The sequence below is a fragment of the Phascolarctos cinereus genome, unplaced genomic scaffold (assembly GCF_003287225.1).
Source record: "Phascolarctos cinereus isolate Bilbo 61053 unplaced genomic scaffold, phaCin_HiC Scaffold_3;HRSCAF=262, whole genome shotgun sequence".
In the NCBI taxonomy this organism is placed as follows: domain Eukaryota; kingdom Metazoa; phylum Chordata; class Mammalia; order Diprotodontia; family Phascolarctidae; genus Phascolarctos; species Phascolarctos cinereus.
The window spans coordinates 137570838-137597460 of record NW_027555736.1 but is presented as its reverse complement, the minus strand read 5'-3'; the positions used below and the strand labels follow the sequence as shown (position 1 = coordinate 137597460).

The window sequence follows — 26623 nt, the reverse complement described above, 5'->3', positions numbered from 1 at the left end:
GAGAGTATAGAGGCAGGACAGATGGTAAAAGCTAGAAGGCCTTAGGCTTGATCATCAAGGCTGATGGTAAGGTCTTCTGCCTCACTGAAGAAACAGAGTTGTTGAGTCTCATAACATCTAAGTGATGTGTCCAGAGCTATTGAAAAGACAGGTCAGGAGGATGCCCCCAAGTGGTGGCCTCTCTTCCTTCCATCAGGTTAGCCCAGGTCCTGGAAAAATAAATCAGAACCATATTGTGGAGGATCTTAAATTCCCAGCTGGAGAATTTGGATTTTTATCTTGTAAGGTATAGAAAGCTACTGAAGGGTTTTGAGTGGAAAAGTGACATGGTCAGACCTTTGCATTAAAAAGATTTTTTCAGCAGCTATGAGGAAGAAGGTTTGGAGAAGGGGAAGAAACCAAAAGCCGAAAGACCAATCAGAAAGCCATTATAGTGGTCCAGGTGAGAGCCAATGAGGGTCTGGACTAAATAAGTGGCTGTATGTTATAACAAAAAGGGTATAAAAGAAAATAATTTGCAGAAATCAAATCATTGGAACTTGCAATTGATTGTTTATAGAGGATGAGAAATATGGAATGGCCAAAGATGACTTCATAGCTTTGGTCCTGAGTGACTGGAAAGACACTGGTTTCATTCACAGAAATAAGAAGTTGGGAGGAAAAGCAGACTTAAGAGAAAAAGATAGCATTCAAATACAGGAGCATGAGCTTTACTCTGGAGGTAATCAGGATTCATTGAAAAGATCAGGCTTTGCATATGCTCTGCCATTCTTCCCCCCACATTTTGATGTTTATCATGGCAAGTTAAAGTAAAGACCAACCTTGAAATGGAAAATAAATGGGGGGGCTTGGGGGAGGGCAGGAAGAGACAGAGGGGAAGGGCCAGCATCATTTGCCATAATGCTATAGGTTGAGAGGGAAATCATAGACCAGCTGTATACATAGGAGCCACTGGGTTCCTTTGGTTCATAGTGACAATACTGCTCTCTTTTCATCTGGGATTCCTGTCCCAGCTATTTCTCTGCAGGTTTTAGACTGGGCTAGAGGCTGGAACTGAGATCCTGCTCTATTCCTGGAGTCCAAGGCATATAGTTGCTGCTTTCTTCTGAATTTAGCCTTACTCAGTATGCAGCCTAGGGCCCATGACCTCTTCTCACCTGAAATGACACCTCTAGGCTATATTCCCCTCCTCAGTCCACCCTTGATCTGTGACATGGAATTGGGAATGAGCAACAGATCTGCGTGCTAGGATGGTAGATAGAACCAGAATACTGGGTCTGGAGTAAGGAAGACCAGAGTTCAAATCTAGCATTAGATATTTAAAAGACATTTGACTGTAGGCAAGTCACTTAACCTTTGTTTGCCTCAGTTTTCTCAACTATAAGATAGTAATAATAATAGCATCTACCTCCCAGGATTATTATGAGGATCAAATGAGATAATATTCATTAAAGAAATATTTAGCATAGTGCCTGCTACATAGTAGGTGCTATATAAATGTGTATTCTGGCTTAGATTCTTATAATCGCCACTGCTCAAATTCTTATGATTTAGTCAATGGCTTACTAATGTTAAGATTCCTTAAGAGTCTGCCCAATATGACAGATGTTCTAATAAACCTTGTCTTTGGCTGAAAAGAAAATAGGGGCAGCAAGTGGTGCGGCAGATAGAGCACAGGCCCTGAAGTCAGGAGGACCTCAGTTCAAATCCAGCCTCAGACCAAACACTTGACACGTACTAGCTGTGTGACCCTGGGCAAGTCACCTAACCCCAATTGCCTTTAAACGTAAATAAATGAATAAACTAATTAATTAACTAATGCATATTCCCTTCCCCTTCCCAGTTAGCACCTGTTCCTAGACCCTGCACAAGGTCAAGCCCCTCCATGCTGGATGTTGGACCTCTTTCTGCTCTCTGCAGTTATTCTTGGCTGGACACTATCCTCAGTGTCAGTAGACCTTTCAGTCTCTCTTTGCCAACCTGGACCAATAAAATGACTCACTGTGATTTTTTCTTAAATATCATGATCAACATTCCACCTTCTAGATTGGTGTAGGAAGAAATTGTGGGGTTGAGCTCCACTATATGTTTTCTTACTACTCTGCCATCTTGGCTCTACCTCCCATCTTCTGAAACAGAAACCAAGAGTGAGCTCAGCTGTCCACAATCATTCTGTACTGGCATATTCATGCATGGAAAACTAACAACCAAGCCATATCCTCCTACAAGCACTATGAGACTCATACAAGGGGAAGGACCTGCATGGCAAACCCCATAACATGAAAGGTTCCCACCTCTCCACTTTCTTGCTCTCGGTTTTACCTGTGGGGCCACAATCAAGCCTTCAGTATCTACATTAGCCTGCATTGAATCCTAATCCCAAGCCAGTCCCAAAATAAGTCTGCTGAGCCTCAGGCTCAAAGTACACATTTAGCTACTCTCACCCTGAGTATTCACCTGTGACAAGAAGCCACCACATGCTTACTGCAGCCATTCTGCCAGCCCCAGAACCTTGGCTAGCTTCCAGCTCCTCAGACACATATACCTGCCATCTACACCAATATCCTGGCTATTATCTAAGCTTCTTAAATACCTCCTTTCAGATTTCATTCATTTGCAACCAAACCTACAGTGGTAAAAGGTGGTAGATAGAGGAGAAATCTTCCTAGGGAAGGGACAGCTGCCTTCCTCTCTCAGCCCTACAACTACCCAAGTTGCTGACAAATCCTTCCTTTCTGGATTCAAAGGAAGCAAAACAGTCTTCTCCACATTCTCATCATTTTCTTTGTTCTTGGGGATCAGTCAGTCCTATGACAGGTAGTGGACAAAGGTTAGGCTGACTCTTATTCCACAGTAGCCTGATATGTATGTCACTCCTAAGCCAAACAGAGAGCACAGAAATGTATTTGTAAGATCTCAAGAACTAAAGGATATTGGTAGATTGGAAATAAAAGATTGTGAAATGGATTAAGATGGGAAGATAGAGATATAACAGGAAGGAGATAGAGATATAATTTAAATGGGTTAAAAAGATTTCAAGGAAAAAGGAGAGAATATGGAGAAGGTTGAAAGGAAAAAAGTAGGAAGAATCAAAGGAATGTAAAAACGGGGCAAAGGACATCTGTAATATAGTATGGATGCTGCAGATGCAGAAAACTGTGATACAATGAGAAAAACACTAAAATGACATTTAGGATGCCCTACATCCTAGTCTGTTTGGCAGCCAGCTAAGTGACATAGTAGAAAGAAAATTGGCAGCCAAGGAGATCTGAGTTCAAATTCTAGTTCCAGTGTTTAGTTGTGTGATCCTATCAGCCTCAATACCTTCATCTGTAAAATGGGAATAGTAACAGCACTTACCTCATAGGGTGAAGATCAAACAATATATGCAGAGCACTTTGTAAACTGTAAAGTGCTCTTTAAATGTCAGCTGTTACTAGTGGTAATAATCTCAATTCATCTTCTGATGACCTGTATCAACTTGGGAATGCAAGTCATTTCACTGATCTAGTCCGCAGTTTTGTGTTTTTTTTTCTGCTCTCAAACTGTAGAATTCTGAGTTGGCTGTAAACACCTGGCTATCCCTGTTTCCCCTGAGAGCTGGAGCTAGCCCAAATACACTAGTGTAGGACCATTCAAAAACCATCTGAAATACACTTACTGAAAGATAGGCTAGAATCCTTTCAGGGGACATGGGGATGGTGAGCCACGTGTGGTCTCTTCAAAACAGAGGAAAGAAACGAAAGCACAAATATGATCTTTGAGGCACTACTAGCAACTATCTTTGTTCTCAAATCACCAAATAGCTACTGTACAAACAGCTCATTCTTCCCTGAAACAGCTAGTTGGCCCATCGAAGTGTCGAACCTGGAGTCTGGAAGATCTGAGTTCAAATTTAGCCTGTGTGACTCTGGGTAAGCCACTTCATATCTCAGTCTCCTTTTTCCTCATCTGTAAAATGGGGATAAAATAAAATAATATAAAAGCACCTACATCTCAGGGTTATTGTGAGGATAAAATGAAATCATATTTGTGAGGTACTTTGCAAACTTTAAACCACTACAAATGCTAGCTATATTATTAATGGTACAGAGGTATGGCATTTTGGAAGATAGTGTGTTATAATGTAATTGGGAAATATTTAACCCAATAAATAAAAATACAACAAAATATAGGTAATGTTAGTGTGAGGTTTTCTAAATCAATATGCATCCACGAGGATCATTGTGTATACTTTAGTGGTCCCTATTTCTATTTCTATTTAGTGATCCCTATAGAAAGTCACCACCGCTGTAGGTAACAGGGAGTCACTGGAATTGAGCGATCAGGGGGTTGACATGGTCAGACCTACACTTTAGAAAAATGACATTGGCAATTGAGTAGAGTGGAAAGAGACCCAAAGCAGGGAGATTAAAATCTATCAGAACACTGGCCTTGTGTTCAAATCTTGATACTACCACTTAACGTATGACTTTGGACGCGTCAGTCAGCCCTTCTGAGTCTCAATTTTCTTACCTAGAAAATATGGGCATTAATACCTGTACTATTTACCTTATAAAGTGATTGCTATGAAGGTCAAATGAGATGATAAGAAAATACAGCACCCTATAATAATAATAATAATATATTAATGTGAATCATCATTATCATCATATCATCACCAATTAGAATAGGACCTCAAAATCTTAGGAGTGTGTGGAGGATGAAGACATTTATGAATCTAATTTGGAGGATACCAGGAGGCTTTTAAACCAGGAATATGCACTTGCTTCAGTGGGTCTGTAACCTCAACTATTTGGGTACTTTCTCCAAAGATACCAACCACAAACCATTCACACCTTCTATCTTTTGTAATTCTTGGCTATATCATTTCATGAATGCTCCCTGGATGATCTCCTGCCAGTGCTAGAGGGCTTCCCCCAGGTTTTTAGCATCCCATGGGTAGCAATATAGCTCTCAGGTTGTCCATCGCTTTTTTCTCATCATCTATTTGCTGGGGAAAATCTTTTATACCACTTTATTGCATTCAAGTAATCATTAGTAACATGCTACAGTCTGTTATGCCCACAATGCTGGTTTAATATTCCTTTTTAACATTCCTTTAATATGAGTCATTCCTCTAGGTCTTGAAAGCTTACTGGCATTTGTGTCTCCTATTTTTATATAATTACTCCATGGAATAAGGTAATATAATACTTCAAGGCAGGAGTCCTTAACTTTATAGTGCTGTGGACCCATTTGGCAGTCCCGATGAAGCCTATTGATCACTTCTCAGAATGATGTTTTTAAATGAATAAAATAAAATACATAGGATTACAAAGGAAGCTAATTGTCTTGAAGCCCCAAATGCATAGACCTCAGATTAAGAATCCCGGCTTTAAGGTTTTATGGGCTAACACCTAAGAAGAGGAAGGATTGGTTTAATATACTAGATCAAGGCCTTGGGGAATAGAAGACAGGATAGCCTGTGTATTTGGTTACTAAGAAAAAGGATAGCAATCTGGAAAGGAAAGGGAGAAAGCATTTTAGATACAGTTAGATGACTTCGTAGCTCTACCTAGGTCAGGCTCTGAATTACAAGTAGAGTAATTCATGAATTCAGCAAGCATTTGTAGAGACCAAATAGACAAATAATTGTGATGTAAAGTGACCAAAATAAATGCAAAGAAGTCTTGGAAAACCACTGAGAGGAATTTAAGAAGAGATTACTTACATCTGAGGAGAGGGGGAAGACTTCACAGGAAGCAATATCTGCATTAGATCTTGAAGAAAGGTAGGGACTTCTAAAGGCAGATATTATCTTTCAGGCAGGAATGGATGGTGGTATTACTAAAGACATGTTGATGAGAAAGGGTAGAACAAAGGAACTGAAAGCAGTCCATTTTGGCTAAAGTATAGACTGTATGAAGGAGAATTGTGTCAGAGAAGGTTGGAAGGTTAGAATTGTGGTTCTTATCCTGTGTTGTAGACCCTCCTTCCTCCCCCACCCCCACTCCCACCTCTTTGGCAGTCTGATGAAACCTATGGACCCTTTCCCTGAATAATGTCTTTAAAGGCATAAGATAAAATGCATAAGATTACAAAGAAAATCAATTATTTTGAAATTAATTATCAAAATATTTTAAGAACCTAAGTTCACAGACCCACTGAAATCTATCCACAGACTCCTTGGGAGTCTTTGGACCCCATGTTAAGAATCTCTGGATCATAGCCAGGTTCTGGAGATGCTTGAACACCAGAATCATGAATTTATATACTTTATTCCGAAGGCAGTGGGGAGCCATTGGAGATTTCGAGGTTGAAGACTGAGATGTTTTTAGGTAGCACATGAAGAATATTATTTGGGATGCGACAGGAAAGATGGATTAGAGTAGGGGGTGTACAGAACCAGATAGAGAGAGGAGCTGTGGTGAGAAGTTGGGGTTAGAGGCCTAGATTTGGAATTCATCTGCATAGAGGTGATAATTAAAGCCATGAAGGTGGATGACATTACTGAGGGAAAGAGTAGAGAGTGATGAACAAAGGACCTAGAACAGGACCTTAAAGAACATGTTCAAGAATTGGAGGAAGGTAAGAAGCAGACAAGAGAGACAGAAGGAATAGTGAACAAAGAATTCCAGAAGAAACAGCAGAGCAGTACTTCAAAAAACCCAAAGATCTTAGAAAAATAGCCATGCAGCAGTGAAGGCCCAACTGCAATTGTTCAGTCCTATCCGACTCTTTGTGACCCCATGGACCACAGCATGCCAATACTACCCATCAGGTTTTCTTGACAAAGATACTGGAGTGTATCACCATTTCCTTCTCCAGTGGATTAAGACAAACAGACGCTAAGTGACTTGCCCAGGATCACACAGCTAGTGAGTGTCGGAGGCCAGATTTGAACTCGGGTCTTCCTGACTCCAGGCCCAGTGCTGTATCCATGGAACCATCTAGCTTCTAGTTGCAATTAGGGAGCATAAATTTGGAGTAGATTTTGTCTAATTTCCTGTTTTCTGCCAGCAGTGTTCTCAAGCTCACAATCAGTAATGAAAGAGACAGATAATAGTTTCCCAAGGTTGAGGGTTAGCAGGCCAGAAAGACAAGAAGGTCAGTTCACCAACAGATTCGATGATGCAAGAGAAGATATTATTGAAATGGCTGATCATAGGGTCAAAAAATGTTTTAAGAGAGGGGAGACCAGAACAAAGTTGGCAGACTGGGAAAAGAAGAGCAAATTGAGGGACTGAAGGTCCAAAGGAGGGCAAAGAATAAGTTTGGAAGGAATAAAAAAATGAGTAAGATGGAAGAACTAGAGATCATCATCAGAGAAGGGATGAAGAAATTGGCCAGTGTGCCAGCAACCTATTAAGGTCATGCTTCAAAGGCAGTAGGGAGTAGTAGAAAGAGCACTTAACTTGGAGTCAAGAATCCTGGGTTCAAGTCCTACCATGGCACATTCTATCTTTTCATAGCAACTATAAGTAAGTAACATAACTTATCTTGGTCAACAATCATTTATTAAATACCTATATGTTCCAGACACTCTGCTAGGCTCTGGGGTACAAAAATCGAAACGAAATAGTCCTGGTTCTGAAGAGTTTGCATTTATAAACTCAGTTTCCTCACCTCATTTCAAGGGACAAGGTTTTTTGCACTCCCTGCTTTTTTAAGTTGTTTATAAAGTGACATATAAAGGTGAGTTATTACTAGATTGAAGCTCCATGAGGTAGATCCTGTCTCAAATTTGTATCTCCCTCAGTGCCTATCTTAGTGCTCTACACAGAGGATATCCAAGGAATGTCTTGTTGTTATTGCTTGAAGATGACTGAAGTTAAAAAGACAAATGATTCCATCCTCAAAGTGCTGGTCAGTAAAAAGTGGCATTGGGTGACTGGGAAGCCCCCAGTCCAACTTGGCCCCTAGGCTGATCTTGTTTAAAGAACTGCCTGCAGTTCTAGGCATTGGCCACCAGGTGGCATGCGTGTTCATGCTTAAATCTTGTAAATGAATACACATCTTCGCAACTGGAATGAAAGTAATAATGAATTAACAATTCATTCATCATTTATTTAACAAACTTTTACTAAGTGGCCACAAGGAGCAGCGGACAGTGCTGGGGGAGTGGGGGAGGGGATGGTAGAATACAAAGATAATAATCACAATAACCTACATCCATCTAGTTTTAACAACTCTTGTGTCCTAGATTTAACTGCATAGGCCCAATTTGAAGAAAAGGAGGTTATAATGAGACTTTGCAAAAGGAATAATCACACCTCCCCCCATACCAAGCTGTTGCCAAGACCTGTCAATTTTACCTCTACAATGTGTCTTGTCAATTTCATCTTCACAGCATCTCTTGAATGTGCCCCCTTCTCTCCTCCAGCACTTCCCCTACCCTGGTGCAGGCCCTCATCACCTCACTCATGCACTATTGCAATAACCTGTGGGTGGGTCTGCCTCAAGACCCTCTCTTACTGCATTCAGCCATTAAAGTGATTTTCCTAAAACCTCAATTTGGTTTCAGAAAATATGGGTATATAGATTTTAGAGTTGTTTTTTTTAAGGGCTTCCTCATACAGTCTACAAGCTTTTATTAAATTTTATCTATTAAACTAACACAATGAGGCAGACAAGTACAAGTATTATGATGACCATTTTACGCATAAAGAAACCCTGTCTCCAAGCAGGTAATGATTTGTTCATAGTCAACACAGGTACCAAACGAGCTTCTTGGGTTTAGAGCTAGAAGCAGCAGCATGCTGGAGTCAACCCTCGCTGAGCCGGTTGTTAAATTTTCAGTTTCAGCATTTAGACCTGACGGATCTGCATCAGGTACAAATCAAGGTTTGATTGTTTTGTTGAGTGTTCAGACTTTTTAAAGCGAAGGGGGAAATGTTAGTAATATAGATTAAATTTAAAAGTGTGTCATGTGGGGGCAGCTAGGTGGTACAGTGGATAAGCTATGGCCTTGGAGTCAGGAAGACCTGAGTTCAAATGCGGCCTCAGACGCTTGACACTTAATAGATATGTGACCCTGGGCAAGTCACTTAACCCCGGTTGCCTCACCAAAATAAAATAAAATAAATGAAATGAAATGAAATGCTGTTTCTCACCAAAAAAAAAGCCTATTAAAAAGAAAAGTGTATCATGTGTACAGTTTTTTTTCGGAGGAGAACTGGTTGTTAAATGTTTACCAGTATAAAAGGGACCTTTGAGATCATCTGGTTCAATTCCTTCATTCATTGATGAAAAAGCTAGTCCTCAGGAATAGAAAAGTGATTTGCTTATGGTCACACATCTAACAAGTTCAGGTCCTTTGACTCCAAATCCAGTGGTCTCTCAAAGCAGTAGAAAGAATGGTGGATTTGGAATCAGATGTAAAAGTCATTTAGAGTCATTTAGCTCCAATAGCCCTCAGTTTCCTCTTTTGTAAAAAGAGGACTAAAAGTTCTTGAATGCCTCTTCCAGCTCAAATCCTATAATCCTTTGATCCTTTAAATTATAACAGAGTGGGAACCCAGATCCTTCTGCCTGAAGATAATATGGTTTCCACTGCATATACTTTGCTGTTCAGTCATTTTTTTTTTTGTTTTGGTTTTGTCCGTCATGTCCAACCCTTTATGAACCCATTTGGGCAAAGATATTGGAGTGGTTTGCCATTTCCTTCTTCAGCTCATTTTACAGATGAGGAATTGAGGCAAACAGGGTTAGCTGACTTGCTGAGTCTGAGGCCAGATTTGAACTCAGGGAGATGAGTCTTCCTGACTTTAGGCCCAGGTGCTCCATCCACTATGTCACCTAGCTGCCCTACTTCTTATGTATCATCCAGTAAACAAGGAATAGAATTCAGAGGGGAGAAAGGATGGCACTCCTTGTATCATCTTTACAAAACAAGAGCATAAAAGCAATAGGATTTTAGGAATTGGAACTCTAGCCTCCAGTCCCATGTTTTAGGAAGAAGAATTCTGCTGTCATTCCCCTATGAGTGCACCTTTTATGCACATCTGTATGCTTGGTACACAGCTATAGTTAAGGGGCAAGTTTTTATCCTTTTCCTATTTGCCTGCTGCCTTAATCAGCTTTGGAGGGATTCTCCATGGTTCTGCTTGGTTCATTAGTGAATCCTGATGACTCTTCAGTATGAATGAGAAACAACATGGTAAAAGATGAAAAGGTCTCCCCCACCAGCAACTGTAACTCCTTTAGCCATCACCTGTTCGACCCAGGGTCTTTCCCGCCACCTGCTTAGCTTGGCAAACTAGTGAGTTTTGGCTTATGAGCAGCTGCTGAGTCAAAGACATTATTGCTGCTGCAAACAGGCCACCTCTGAAAGGTCAGCTATCGAGATCAGCAAGTTTCTCATTTTCCAGGATTAAATGAAAACAGTGGGTTGTCCTTTTGTCAGTATTTCTGTTTCTCCTGAGGGAGGGGAGAGAAGGGAAAGGAGAGAAATAATGTCATTTCCTTCACCTTCTCTATAGCCATATTTGGGAGCAGAGTTCTATTTACTTGTTTCTAGTCTTGCTTGGTAGAAAATTAAATATTAACAAAGATCAATGATAGGAATGGGAATTTTTTTCTCTTTCCCCGTAACTTCATATACCTAATTCATTAAAAAAAAAAATCCTACTTGTTCAAGGAACAGGGCCAGGTGCTCGGCACATAGACATGAAGGAATTACTTGCCTCAAGGATGATAGCTGGTATTTATATATTTACAAAGGATATTACCTACATTGTCTCCTTTGAACCTCACAATAAGCTATGGATGTAAAAGATAGATAACAGATTTTCACATTTTGCAGCTGAGAAAACTGATCATAGCATCATCATAGCCTCCATCATTATCATCAGCTTACAGCTACAAGAGATCTTGAGCCCTGAGAATTTGGATGACCTTCCTATGGTCACACAGCTAGTAAACCTCAGAAGAAGGATCTTCATCAGTTAATTATTAGACAGCAAGGTCTAGTTCAGCAGTTTTCAAAGTATAATTCATGGACCCCTGGTGGTCCCTGAGACCTTTTCAGGTTGCCTATGAGGTCAAAATAATTTCATGATAATATTCAGATGTTAATTTGCCTATTAAAATACTCCTCCCTTTTCCAATTATGTAGCTGTATGAAGCTGATTAATCTTCATGTATTTCAATCAGAATGGCATATTGTCGTGAATTGAATGCCGAAGCAGATTTGGGCAGCTAGATGGTACAGTGGGGAGAGGGCTGGGCTTGGCATCAGAAGGACCTGGGTTCAGATTTCAGCCTCAGACACTTATTGTGGTTGTTCAGTCTTTTCTGACTCTTAGGACTCTGTGGACCATACCACGCCAATGCCGCCCTTGGAGTTTTCTTGGCAAAGATGTTGGAGTGGTTTGCCATTTCCTTCTTCAGTGGATTAAGGCAAATAGGTTAAGTGACTTGCCCAGGGTCATACAGCTAGTAAGTATCTGAGGGCAGATTTGAACCCAGATCTTTCTGACCTCAGGCTCAGCACTCTATCCGCTGAGCCACCTAGCTGCCTATCACTTTACCTCTGCCTGTCTCAGTTTCCTCATCTGTAAAATGGGGATAATAATAGCATCTACCTCTTAGGGTTATTGTGAAGATCAAATGAGATAATAAATGTAAAGCACTTAGTGCAGTTCTTGGGATACAGTAAGCACTACATCAATGTTAGCTATTATTACTATTATTTATTATTATTATTATATAAGAATCCAACTGTCTTCTATTAAGATAGATGTTAGAGATTTGCAATGCTACTCTCCTCACTAATTTTTTTTTTGTTTTGGAAAATATTTATTTTTATAAAACTATGTTCTTATTTATTATACGTGATATATTCTTTTATATTATATCTTATATAGTTTATTGTATAAGATATCATATATCTTATGTTATATTATGTATTATGATATATTTAGTATTCTGTTATTTTATTGTATTATTTATTAACGTTTTATATAGTACATATTTCATAAAATGTGTTAACATATAATGGGTTTATTATTTTTAATGAGGTAAGAAATAAATATTTTAAAATTATATCAGTTTTATCAGTCTATCAGTCAGATACACATGATCTTCATAAAAACTCTGTGGAATCCTCAGTAATTTTCAAGTAAGTGAAGGGAGTACTAGAAACAAAAACTTCAAGAATTGCTGCTATAGTGGATAGAAAGTTGAGTTCAGAATTAGGAAGACCTGGGATCAAATCCCATCTCGGACATTTGCTCTCTGTATGACCTTGGGCAAGTGAGTTAACCTCTTTGGGCCTCAGTTTCCTCATCTGTAAAAAATGAGGAGGTGGTACTTAATGACCTCTAAGGTCCCTTCTAGCTCAAAATTTATGATCACGTAATCTTATGATCCTATGAAAAAGGCATTTGCTAAGTATTTGCCGTGTGCCAGGCACTGTGCTGAGCAGAGAAGGCACTAGCAGGTAGAGGGGACTTGGGAAGGCTTCCTGCAAAAGGTAAGACATGAGCTGAATCTTGAAGGAAACCAGGGCAACCACAACGTAGAGGGAGGGAGCAGAGCATTCAAGCCTTAGGGGACAACCAGTGCAAAGGATGGACAGGAAGATGGAATGCTATGTTTGAAGAGTTACAAGAGGGCCAAGTTGTTAGATCACAAAGTATATGGAGGGAAGGGACATGTCAGGAGTCTAAAAAGGTAGAAAGAAAACAGGATAGAAGAACTTTAAGTGCTAAACAGACAAGTTTGTATTTAATCCTGGAACCCATTGATTGGGGGAGGGGAGAGATATATTCAGACCCTACACTTGAGAAAAATTGCCTTGGCAGCAGATTAGAGGACGATGTACCGGAGCAAACAAGAAGCAGGGAGACTTGGCAGAGAGCTATGCCAATAGTCAGATGAAAGGTGATGAAGAACTCAACTAGAGTGGTGACTGTGAGTGGAAAGAAGGGGACCTAGATGACAGATGTTCTGAAGGTAGAATTGATAAGATTGCCAATGCATTGTGTATGTGGGTTGAATTAGAAGAAGGATTTGAGGATGAGCTGTGAGCCTGGGCTAACCTAAAAAGTATAAAGGAAGCTGGGAAAATAGGGTCGAAGGGAAATGTTTTGGACTTGGAGATTTTGAGATGCTTATGGGAGATGCAGTTTGAATGTCCAAGAGGCCTTTGGTGATGTAGGACTGGAGCTCAGGAGACAGTTTAAGGTTAGATATAGAGCTTTGAGAATCATTAACAGAGAGATGATAATTGAACCCATGGAAGCTAATGAGATCACTAAGTGAGATACTATAAAGGGAAAAGAAAAGAGGGGCCAAGTCAAAATCGGGGGGGGGGGTAGGGGCAACATCCATGGTTATTGGTCATGAGATGGGTGAAGAACCAGTAAATAAGACTGAAAAGGAATGGTTGACAGATAAAAGTAGCATCACACAAATCCACATAGAAGAGGGTATCCTGACATTATCATCATCATCATCCTCAGGCCTTTCTGACTCCAGGTATAGGGTTCTATCCCCAACAGTGTCCAATGTTAGAATCAAGCAATACTAAAGGCGAATTTCTTCATGATTACCACAGTTGGATTTTGTTCGACATGAACCTAGCGAAGCCTAAGCTATAGAGTTCAAATTGGTATATGTATACACGTACCTATAGCTATCTACATCTATGTACATATACACATGTATATAAAATATACATGTGGATATATACATATATTTTCCTACATATATACACACATATGTATGTATGTATGTATGTATGTATGTATCCACTAGAAATCCACAATGGAAAGGTAAGGGTGGAGGCCACTAAGCCAAACTAGCATTTCCTAGTCAAGCACTATGATTTAAGTAATTTAATTTAAGTAATTTAAGTAGCAGACTCTCCTATGTAAGGTATAGGAGTCTGAGGAGTCCACAGGTATAATAAATAAAAGGTAGTTTTGGTGTGACGGGCTTATTTTAGCTTGCAGCTCAGTGTATCACAGGGCAAAGAGAATCAGGCATTCCTAGATGACCAACAGAATGATCTCAAGTCTTCCCAGGAGGCAGATCTGTTCATTCATTGGTGCTACTTCCTTGCCTAACTCTACAGGAAACTTTCTTATGCAGTTAACTACTAAAAACAGTAACAATAATACCATTTATATAGGTTGTAAGATTTGCAAAGTGCTTTACATATGTGTGTCTCATATTTATCTCATTCATATCAATCGATTTACCTAGCATCCACTTTCACTCTTTTCTTGAAGGCTCTCAGAGTTGAAACTGACTTTGTTTCTTCCTCTCCCTTTGAGCTATCACGTATATTTTCACCCTGACTTTCTTTGTGAAATGACTAGGAAACATGGGCAGAATTCTGATTTGATCTTATGAATTTGGATATTTATACCCCAATTACTGTGCTCTGAGAATTAAAGAGATTTTTCAGAAAACATAAAGAAATTATTTTAACACAGTACTTAATCACCTTTTCCTCTTTGAAACATAGGTAGAAAATATCTATAGTCTTGGCATGTAGGTATCCTAAGGGATCTTGCTCTGTCATTGACTATAACTCAAAGAGATTTGTGGGTAACCTGCTGCCTGCAAACCCTCTATCCCAGTGGAAGACTAATCACCAGAGAATCTTTAGCTTCAAGGCCACATCTTTTCAAGTTGCAAATTCTGCTAAGGAAAGCGAAGATTGAGGCCTTGAGCTGCATAGCTTCCATTTGGCTGCAATCAAAGGTTAATTATAAAAGATGTCTGGGGCCTTAGCTCTGTTTAAAATAAAATCTGTAAGGGCCCATCCCCTGCTAAATAACAAAAGAACTATTTGCATGTCCCTAGAAAGAAGCAGCTTTTGTTTTTCCTGTATTTGCCGGGGATCTGAGAAAAGGGAAAGGAAGGGAAGGATTAAACAGGTCTATGTCCACTAATGGAAAAGTTTCTCCCCACTCCTCAGTCCCCACACACCTTCCCGGTGGGAAGTTCAAGGCCTGTCTACTGGATGACCATGCCCCCTTTTCATATATCACGTTTGCCTGAGAGAAGAAGCAGCTGGTTTCCAGGTTCCATGTTTTTTCTTTCTATCTAATGGTCTCTGAATCATACTTCCATATCACCAAAATGGAATACCTCTTTTCATTTGTTTATCTCTTTTTCTCTCCGTTAGCGGTCATCCCTCTCACCGACTCTGAACACAAATTACTACCTTTGCACTTTGCAGTTGATCCTGGGAAGGACTGGGAATGGGGAAAGGATGACAATGATAACGCCAGATTAGCCAAGTAAGCCTTTTCCCCCATCCCTGGACACATAGTCTTCCTTCCCATTCACATCTCCCTCCCCCTAATGGTAAAAGGGAAGAGGAAGTGAGTGATGTGGAGTCCAGTTTTGGGTGGGTAGGGGGTAAATGCCCATACCTGTCTATTCTAAGAGGGGGCCAGTGAGTAACTGTAATTCATGAGAACGTGTAGGATGTCAGACCATTTTCTCCTAACAGATGCAGAAAGCCTTGGGCGGGAGAGATGTAGCTCTGTGTGTGTGTGTGTGTGTGTGTGTGTGTGTGTGTGTGTGTATGCGCGCGCACGCGTGTGTGTGTGTGTGTGTGTGTGTGCACGCTAGTGAGGGTGTGTTTAATTGGAGTTTAACATCTGACATGTTTGAGACTCATTTTGTATGTGTTTTCCTTTATTTTTTCCGCAAACTCCTCAGTCTGATACTGTCCCTAGAAGCCAAGCTGAACCTTCTGCACAGCTACATGAATGTCACTTGGATCCGCATCCCCTCTGAAACCCGGGTAAGCCTCTCATCTCTAGACAGAAGCAAGTACCTCCTGGTATTCTCCGTCAGAGGCAAAATGCTTGACAATAGGAGCATGAGTTTCAGGAACGAACACATCTAGCCTGGGCTCCATTGCTCTCTCCTCAGCTTCTTCCCCTAATGACTGTCCTGTCCTAGTCTGGACTTGTCCTTCCCAAGGAAGCTTCCCCAAAGTGCCCTCCTCTAGAGGCTCCCCTTGTTAGAAGAGAGATTAACAGCTCTCCTCCGAATTCCCATCTTCCCACGGGGACTGTTCATCCTTCCCCCTTCCCACCTCACTTCATACTCTTACCAGAGGTTGTGAGGAGGAAGAAAGAGGAGCTGCATGGAAGAATGCATAATGAATGGAAGAAGATAAAAAAAAGATAAAAAAAGAAAACAAAAAACTGAGTGTATAACAAAGATATCATTGGTCCTTTTGTCTTCTTTTCGGGGAATAGGATGTGAATTAGGTCAAGTAGCCCCTGATTTTGTGTGAGTGTATATATGTGTGTTTATTTACTAAGTAAATGGGGGGGGGGTTTGCTGGTTTTCTTTCTTTTTATTTATTTATTTTTTTAAATATAAAGGAGAGGAAAAGCATGCTTGCTCAGACAACAGGCTTTAGACAAGTCACAACATAGAAATATCTCTCTGCCAAGATCAGAACATGCTGTGCTCCCTTGTAGAAGAATTAATTATAAGCTTTGTGTGTTTGTGTGAATAATGGGAGGTGGACGGGGGCGGGTGGAAGGGGCAGGAATGAAAGACAAATTCTGTGAATATCCTCCTTCTCCCAGTAGGTGGCACTTTCTTTCTAGATGTAAAATTTTGTCCAGCTAGGTCACTGATTTGAAGAAGATAGGCATCAGAGCTAGGGAAGTAAAAGTATGGCCTTTAGACTGCCTTGGGGAAGTCATCCCATCCCTTTGTAGGCAGAGTCGGGGACTTCTTTGCTATCCCTGCCTTGACAATTATTTGTGCCGTTTACTTTAAGGATCTGACTTATTTGCCACTTTTTAATTTAATTAGTGGAGTCTAGGGGAGAATGATGTCGTATAGTGTAGTGGAAAGTAAGGAAAATGAAACTGGAGTCCTGTAGCTTTCTAGCTATGTGACCTTGGGCAAGTTTCTTCACTTCTGAGGCTCATCATTAAAATAAGGGTCTCAGATTAAGTCATTTCTGAAGTTCCTTGAAGTACACCTTAGACACTCATCTTTTCCTTCAGCCCCCTTAGACTCCAATCTGGGTTTGTTCCCTTATGCCTCAGACTTGGTTTACTGTGAGTGGCCACTGTAGACTGTTTTAATGCCCTTAGGCTTCATCACATCAAGGCAGGGCTCAGAGGTAGAAGTGTTGTGAGGAGGTTTACTCTAAAATTGTGGGTTAGACTCAGAACTCCCACTCCACATCCCATGGCATCATGCTGCCCAGGAGAGCTGGCTTTCCTCTTGGCCCCTAGACAAGACTTCCCTCTTCATAAACCAGAAAAGATGGGAAGGAGGTGGGTACTGTTATTGCTTGAGCACTTTGTTGAGTCATTTCAGTCCTGTCCTACTCTTTGTGACCCAACTTGGGGTTTTCTTGGCAATGATACTGGAGTGGTTTGCCATTTTCTTCTCCAGCTCATTTTACAGATGAGGAAACTGAGGCAAACAGGGTTAAATGACTTGCCCAGGGTCATACAGCTAATACGAGTCTGAGGCCAGATTTGAACTCAGGAAGATGAGTCTTCCTGACTACAGGCCAGGTACTCTATCCACTGTGCCACCTAGCTGTCCTGCCTAGCTGCCTAAGCATAGTCCAGTGGAAAGAATGCTATGTTTAGAGTCATAGTACGAGGACTGATATCCTGCTATTTAACACATATGTAACCTTGGGCTAGTCATTTAACTGAAAAAAAACAAAAACAAAAAATAAAGCTAAGCCGACTTTTCTCATCTGTAAAATGAAGAGATTGAACTATATAACCTTTAAGGGACCAATCCAGCTCTACCTCTCTGGTCTTATGAATCCTTCAGAGGGGAGAAATGGGCTTACCTCCCAACACTTTCAAGTCTTATCTTGAAATGTCACTGGTGGAAGCCATCAGGTGTCATGAGTTAATTACATATAGAGTCTTTCTAGGAGCAGTCAATGGAGTGAGTGCCTTGCCCTTAACTCTATGAGCCTCTATCACAGTGAAACTAGTCTCTGGCTTCCTCTTACTTTCCCCTTCAAGACCCTTCTATTTCCCCTACTTAAATTTTAGCATCTCTTCTCCCCGAGCCTTTCTTTGTTCTGGAATATATCCGGTGATCCTGACCCTCAGAGTCCTGTATTAAGCCACACAGTGGATAGAGTGTGGACTTGGAATCAAGATGACTTGAGTTCAAATCCTGCCTGCAATACTTCCAAGCTGTGGGAACCTAAGCAAGTCATTTAAACCCCCTGTTCCTGTTTCCTTATCTGTAAAATGGGGATAATATTAGTGCCTACTTCACATGGTTTTGTGACAATCAAATGAGATAACATGTAAAGTTCTTTGCTAACTTTAAAGCAATAAGTAAATGTTAGCTGTTGTTATTATTAATTGTGGTAATTAACAAGAATTGAATCTTTAATTAGATGCTAGTTTAAGATGCCATATCCTAGGAGTATTAGCAATAAGGGACACTGAAAGATCAAAAAGCCAATTACTGAACCAGAGGAGTAAATCTCTAATGGTAAAATTTCTGGTACCATGTAAGGTAAGAGGAAAGATATTTTTTTTGTGTAGGGATTTTTACTAGGGTTTTTACCTTTAAACTATATCTATCTGCCCTTAAAATTAGTCCTAAGACTATACCTTGTATTTTGGGGGTTATTTCACAATGCCCCTCTACTTGCAGCTCCTCCTCCCTCACCAGCCCTCTGCCCAATCTCTAGTTATTGAAAACCTTTCCATCTTTCTCGACCCAAGTCCAAAAAGTCTTTTTTGATCACTCCTACCACATGCCTCTTCCTCTGAATTCTTCTACTACCTTTACCACCACAGGTATTGATACTTTTCCTATATTAGTCATCTTTTCTACCTATTAGTTATGTCTTCTCTCCCTAGCTAAATTATAAGTACTTTCAGGACAGAGAATATGTCTGCCTTGACTTGTTAGTATCTACTCTATTGCTTTGCCCATTGGAGGTGCTCAAGAAACATTTTGCTGGATGGATGGATGGATAGATGGATGGATGGATAATATGGTGCTTCAAAAAGAGTGCTAGATAATTGAAGTCAGGAGATCTGAGTTTGCTAATCACTACCTCTATGACCTTGTACAAATCACTTCCCCTCTCTGGCCTTCAGTTTCCTCCTCTGTAAAATGGGGTGGGGGTGGTTTTGATCTGGATGACGTCTGAGGTCCCTTCCAGTTCTAATTCTACAATCCTGTAAACCTGTATTTAGAATCATAAGTTTTTCTTGTCCAGTCTTCGGGGGAGGGGGTGGGGGTAGGGATAGGGGAAGACAAGAAGGAAGCAGTCTGAGCATGCTTTAAAGCATAGTGTGACTATTTCTGGCCCAAGTCGATTGAGTTCCCTAAAGTGTGCAGGGATCTGGGAGGCTCTATATCTTGATACAGTGATTACCCTTTAGAGGCTTGGTCATTCAAGGGTCACTGTTACAGATGCAGCTCCCTTTGCCGAACCCCTCCCCCCAAAAAAAAGCCCAACTTTCCTGTGTTCCTAAGCAACCTCCTTTATGATTTCACTGAAGAAAGAAAGAAGAAAAGAAACCCAAGCTCCATTTTCAGAAATGTAGTCAGATGGCAGCAATCCTGCTAATTTAACATGCAGATTATAGGGTCTCTACAGTGCATTAGTATAAACGCCTTCGGTCATGCCTCTCAAAAACTCTGCTTATTACTGCTGACAAATAGATCATGTTTCTGTCCCTCTAGATTTTCCTCTAAGTACTTCATGTCCTGTGTGCAAAAAAAGAGACTAATTAAACAGTATGTAGAGACTAGTTAGAGGATAGCCTTGAAGGTCAAAAGCACAGCGAGATGAAGAGGGATTTTATTGTTGTTGTTGTTTTTGGTTTAAATTAAGCTTTTTCCTCAACAATGGTCTTTCTCAGATCTCATTTATTCCTAATTCTTCTTGTTTAGGCTCCTTTGGCCCAGCCTGAATCTCCTACAGCTTCAGCAGGAGAGGATGTTCAGTCTCTGGCTGACTCCATGGACTCAGACCGAGATTCCATCTGTAGTAATTCCAATAGCAATAATGGGAAGAATGGGAAAGAAAAAGAGAAGGACAAACAGAGAAAGGAAAAGGACAAGAACAGGACCGATTCTGTGGCCAATAAGCTGGGGAGTCTCAGCAAAACCCTTGGAATCAAACTGAAGAAGAACATGGGAGGCCTCGGTGGGCTGGTCCATGGGAAAATGGGTCGAGCCAATTCAGGGAATGGGAAGAATGGCGATGGGACAGATAAAGTCAAGGAGAAGAAGTCCAAATCTCGAAAAGGCAGCAAAGAGGAGTCAGGCCAGTCAGCGAGCACATCCCCCTCAGAAAAAAACACCCCGTCTCCCACCGACAAGGCAAGTGTGTCTCCCATTGAGAAAAACACCAAGACTCTCTCAGATAAGCAGTCAGACCCATGGAAGTATAGCACTGATGTGAAGCTAAGCCTTAACATCCTGAGAGCTGCCATGCAAGGCGAGCGTAAGTTCATCTTTGCTGGTCTCCTCCTGACCAGTCACCGGCATCAATTCCACGAGGAAATGATTGGTTACTACCTGACGAGCGCTCAGGAGCGCTTCAACGCAGAGCAGGAACAGAAGCGGAAAGAGGCGGAGAAGAAGGCCTCACTCGGTGGGTCCTCATGCAGGAAGTTGGAACAAGAGGCCTTTTCCAAGGAAAAACTGGAATCGTCCCCTCAGGACAGGGCATCACCAGTCTTGCCTCAAAGCCATACAACTCAACTTGTTTTAAAATTTAAAGACCGTACCAGTCCCACCCCAGGGTCATTTTCTTCCCCTAGCAACAGTGCAAAGAGGAATGGCCCCACTCCCGTTTCCGCCCACTATAGCCATACTCCACCAGTCCAGAGGCAAAGCGTGATCCATTTGCATGATGTAAACTCCAAGCCGTCCAGCTTCCAGGATGATACCTACAAGCCAGTGGTTGGCACTCTCAAAACTTGTGCTACATACCCCCAGCAGAATAGATCCCTGTCATCACAGAGCTATAGCCCCGCCCGTATTGCGGGCATCCGCACAGTGAACACAGTGGAATCTTTGACCTATGCCCTGCCCACAGAACACAAGTCCCAGACATACACCAATGGCTTTAACACTGGTGACATTAGAGACTGCTTAGAATATGCTGATGAGGAAGCACCACAGACATGGTTGAACAATGATAAAAACAGAGGCCGAAGCACAGTTTGCCCCATCTATTCCATTCAGCAGAACCGTTGTAAGAAGGAGAACTGTTCCTTTTATGGTCGCCCAGAGACTGAAAACTACTGTTCCTACTGCTACAAAGAGGAGCTCAAGCGAAGGGAGAGAGAGACCAAAGGACACCGGCACTGAAGACTTCTGAGGCTCTTCCAAAACCAATTAGTCTCATCATTTTTTTTTTCTTATGATGGCAAAAGGTGGTGGACAACAGAGGAAAGCCAGTCCTTCCCAAAGGGAGTGACAGTCACTGTCAGGCTTGTGGCTTCTGTTTGGGGAAAACACAGAAATCAGAGATGAATTTATCATAAAGAATTTATTTTCCATTTTGTCAGTGTCTTTTTTACACACCCTGGTCAGCTGAAAGGTTGTTTACCCTTTTTTTTTTGTCAGTGCTGTGTCTATGTGTGGTCAGAAATCACTAATGGTGCCTGAACTTATGCTGATGTCACTCAGGTAGTAGAAGGATAGAGGGAAAAGTCATAATATTGGAGATGTGATGATGTGTTAGGAAAGCATCTGCCTCATACATGTTGAAGATCCAATAGCCATCAGGAGAATCTTTGTGTTCCCCAAGAAAATAAATAAATTCCACAGCCCTTTGTTTTGATAAGGGGATAATTTTTCATACTTTTTTTTTAAAAACATGGTGACTGACATCTTCCACACTAGTTGATGTTTGTACGAATTCAATTACCAATGCATTATATAGAAAGAAAATGTGAAGAGAAGGTCTGTGTTGGTAGCTCTGCTGGGTATGCTTGTTAGCAAGTTTAAACAGAGGGTTTTTTGCTTCCTCCTACTGCCCCACTCAATCTTGTTGGGGGGGGCGCTAGAAAGACCTTTTGACTATTTCTGACATTATGATCATTGTCATTGACCCTTTAGGAATATAAGGTTTCATCTCATAAGCAAACCCTCTTATCATGTTCATCTGTCTAGAGGCAACATTTACACTGCCATCAAAAGTAGCCCAATTATCTCTAAAATGGGTACACTATAACCTACCTCACAGGGGTGTTGTGAGGTTTCTGCTCAAGTCTGTCAGCTGCTTGGAGATCTTCAGATGACAGGAGCTATTCAAGAGGGAAACAGGATGAAATTCCTGCCATTCACCACAAAGGCAGGTGGTCAATGAACTCATCATGGTACATGAGCAAAATGATACCAGTCCACTCAGATTTTTAATTTGACCACTTTTTTTTTAATGGACTTTTGACCATGGGCATGTGGAAAACTTTCGTAGCCAAGGTTGTGGCAGATAGCAGGTCGGGGAGTCATTTTTGCTTGGACAGAGGTCGGCTTGTGAGTTCATTATGGAGACTGGCTTTGAAACATGAATGGTAACGGAGTTCCCTACCCCTATTTGAAGTAGAATTTGGTGGAATAGGTAATGAGGGAGAAATATTCCTCTCTGATTAATTCAGGCCAAAGCCAGAGTATTCTGTGCTGAATTTATAGAACCAACACCAGATATTTTAGATCCCGTAGCAGTTTTTGACCATAGGATGATGAGACCAAGGCCAACACTCATTAAATTTTCCCTTTTCTTGTGTGGTGCCTCCCATAGGAAACATAAATTTCTCAAAAGTGTATCCTTAGCAACCCTCTTTTGTACAGCAATACCCATTGTCCTTTCATGGGTTACCTCTAGTGATGACAGCTGTTAGCCAAGGGAATGGATGACATCAAAACTTACCATTCCAATCAAATATTAGAACTTGTTTGTTTCTGAGGAATATAAACAAGGGACCGAAACCTCAATGACAAAAGAAAAAATTGGAAGTACTCTTAGAGCCTTAGAATAGCACTTACCCCTTGACAACTGCTTCTGTACGAGGTCATGACAATGTCAAGCCTCAGGAAAAAAAAATGACAGGTAGAGCTGTCTCTTTATTTGAGCCAACTGCTTCACATCTGGAGAAGATGCTAAAAAGGAACACTAACAGCAAAAAAAAAAAATGAAAAAAAGCGATACATTTTTTACTTGTTTTAAGTATTACAATAGAGTAATTCCTGTGAGTAATTAATTTTTTTATTCTGCGGCATGTGAGGTTTTCTGCAAGTTATTGGAGTTTTACATGAACAATTCCTTGAGTCAAAATTCTTTAGTAAATAGAAAAAAAAACTTTACTGGAAATTTTTTGAAAATTTTAATTTTCATGCTGAACAATACTTTGAATGTGTAACAATTAATAAGGCATATGTTTCTCCTGTTACAGTTTTTGTTACTCAAAAGAAGGAAAGAAAAAAATATTTTTTTTCTTTCTTTTTTAAACTCTGGTATAAGGGTTTTCCAGCAGCTCTTTGGATTTATCTCATCTGTTCAGGCCAGAACTGTCGCTTTGTGACCCTAGTGTACTGTGTTGAGGAAAATGGTTGCTTCATTTGTAGAATCCAGATGTAGACAGAGATAAACAAACATATGGCTGATCCTTCTAATGAGATTAAACACAAATTCGACAGCTAACCTTAATGATGCTCGAATACACCTCCAGAAATGGTTAGGAGCCTCACAGGCACCCCAGGGCCACAAGAGCATAAAACAAAGTCGATGATTGTTTCTTATTTTCTAATTGTACAGTTCTTCTGCCTGTCAAATTTTTCAAAGACAAAACTTGCTATGCAAATGTTTTACCTTTCTCATGCACTCTGCCTGGTTTAAACAAATATAGAATCCCCTCTTCCCTGTGTCCACCACCTCAAAAAAAAAAGGTCCATTGTAATACAGGAAATTCTAAATTTATTTGGAGTAATTAATTCTGTCACTTCTAATAGAATGTGGCAGCCTAGTCTTTTCCCTTGAAATTAAAAATAAATCTCACCCCTACCCCACTGCCATCTTTGATGTACTGAAAGAGAGTCCCCCAAGGCTTTTTTTTAAACTACTTTGGAAAGAGTTCTAAATCTACCCCCTAGCTAAGGTTTTAGACATGTCTCACCACAAAAACATTCTGTGTCCGAGACAACATGGCCTGGTCAAGCCAGCATACTGATTATGCCTGGTATAGGCCCTGATGGCACTGATCAAGTCCAGACATTGTGCCTGGCACTTAATTAAAGCTTGTTGATTGAGTCATCCATTTCACATCATAAAATAGTTGTATCTTCTATCCTTTTTCTTGAGAGCCATCCTTCCAACAGTATTTGCAAAAAAGAAAAAAGGAAAAAAACCTATTTTTATATTATAATTTAATAATCCTGGACACCAATATGTTGCATGCTGCATAAAAGACAGAATTAGGCTAGGTCCCTGGCCAGGGGTTCTTTCTGACTAAATTATGATATCATGCTGAATGTGAACCAGTAAAAAAAAAAACAGTTTATTGCTACAAGATGCATTTTTAGAATGCATAATCATTTTTTAGAAAAGTGCCACTGCAGTATGGTGGAAAGATTAATGACTTGGGAGTCAGGAGATCTGGGTTTGAGTTCTGACTGATTGGCTGCGTGACCCTGGGCAAGTCATTAAGTTTTTTGGTCCCAGTTTCCTCATCAGCCAAAATGAGGGAGTGGGAGTAGATGATCATACCTCTAAGATTCTATGGTTTATTTTTACTTTTGGAAGCAAAAAAGGGGATAACAAAGAGGATGATAAATAGGTAATATTTTTCTCTAGAAAGATAGTAAGCATCATTAGGGGGAAGACCCCTTTCTCCAGAGGAACTGCCATAATTAGGTGATCAAAGCCCCCACCGAGGTAGCAAATGATTGCAGGTGGTCCACTTCCGCTTTGGTCCACTGGGTTGTTTTAACTCTTTATCTGGTGTCCTTATTGATATAACAGCAAGATTCAAAGAGGCTCACCAAATATTCATAAAACACAATAGAGGACGTTTCAGTAATTTGCTTAACATTTATTTGCACACTTATTACCTGTGTATATGATTAAAAGAAAAGAAAGGTCTATTGTTAAAGGAGGGTATTTGTACGTGTATTCTGTTTGTAGATTTCAGGCTGTATTATGTTGATATTTTACAAGCCAAGTTTAAATTGTAATATAGAAATTATTTTTATATTATTTTCAAAATATGCCACAGAGCAATATTTTGCGTCTTTATTATAAACAGGGTTGTCACATAAGTGGGGTAACTTGAGAATTGTTATGTAGACATTTAACCAGGAGAAGAGAGCTATACGGTGTTCTCTAGAGTTCTGAATGCTATTTTTTTGTGTGTGCTGAATTATCTATTGAGAGGTGGAACATGCAAATGTCTTTCATTGAAAAGCTTGATTTTTTTTTCAGTTGGTAAAGTTTTGTCCCTTACTTTTCCCTTGTAACAAGAAGCTTCAGAATCCTTAAATTATCGTGGAGTTTTTGTTACCTAAATAAATGTTCACTCCCAGATGGCTTAACTGGGATCCAGAGCAATTTGAATCCCTACATGTGATTTCTAAAAGTGGATATACTGACTATTTGCAATGACTTGCGTTTAGAAATGATGTGAATTTTTAAGTGCACCCTTTCCTCTCCCTGCCCCCCTCCCCAAAATATTTGGGGAAAAGAAATCATGCTAGGAGGTTGAATTCATAACCTTCCCTTACTTCTTCTAAGACTCTTGGGAAAATGGCTATTCAGCCACACAACCTGGAAGCCTGACTTGTTCTAAAATCTCATTTAGGATTCATAAACATACTTCACTAAAATCAAATGGGCCCATAAAATATATATTTCACATGATTAGGCAACTAAAAAGGCTTTTGCACAATCAACAGTAGGTAAACTACAAGGAAAAAATATCCCACCTATTCTTATGGAAAGTTGGGAAACTGTCTCATTTGTGTGTTAATATCCAGAGGGAAAGATGTGACTGTATTGCATGTATTTGCATCTTTATGTCTTGTTTCATTTTTTTTAATTTTTGTCTGCTGTGGTTCATGTAGATTATTTTCATAGAAATTTTATGATACTACAAGTAATTGAAGGGGAAATAAGAGCAGCCTCCCAAATATAGAGAACCCCACCTTAGCCAACCCAAATATCTATTATCGATCTATTTCTTAACCCTTGTCATTACTTCTTGCCCGAGTGTTTGGTGTTTCTTCTTTTGTGGGAGGTTGGACTTGTTGAAAAATGAGCATGTAGTTCCAAGTCACAGAATCTTTTCCATCACCTGTGTTGCAGGGACTACATATTCTGAGGACATCTAAATGGCTGGTGTACATTCTCACTGAGGAAGGTCCAAGGCAATTAGCAGCCACCCAGTTCCAAACAGCCTTAAAGTTGTGACTCCCTGGGGACTGGAAGTCATTTAATAAGATACAGCCGCAGTCCCCACCTCCTCTATAATCATGGCTGTAAATACTTTTAGTCACCCCACTTACGCATTGCTCTGTTGGCTTCTGTTCTGTCTCCTGCTGAAATACTTTGGGGATGTCATAGACAAGTGTAACCCTTCTAGAAAGTTATGCTTTCCCATAGGACACACACACACAAGCTAGGAAAGGGAGC

General features: G+C 40.4%; 1 protein-coding gene across 4 annotated transcripts in view; it reads left to right on the top strand.

The window, feature by feature from the left end:
* Nucleotides 1-25543, top strand: part of OTUD7A (OTU deubiquitinase 7A) — a 412217-nt gene extending 386674 nt beyond the window's left edge. For all 4 annotated transcript variants that reach the window (XM_020968629.2, XM_020968633.2, XM_020968631.2 and 1 more), the window contains 3 exons: nucleotides 15125-15239; nucleotides 15667-15751; nucleotides 19879-25543. In XM_020968629.2, the coding sequence (XP_020824288.1) occupies nucleotides 15125-15239; nucleotides 15667-15751; nucleotides 19879-21306 (1628 nt within the window). In that variant the 3' untranslated portion in view covers nucleotides 21307-25543. The remainder of the gene's footprint in view (nucleotides 1-15124; nucleotides 15240-15666; nucleotides 15752-19878) is intronic.
* The last annotated feature ends 1080 nt before the right edge of the window (nucleotides 25544-26623 follow it).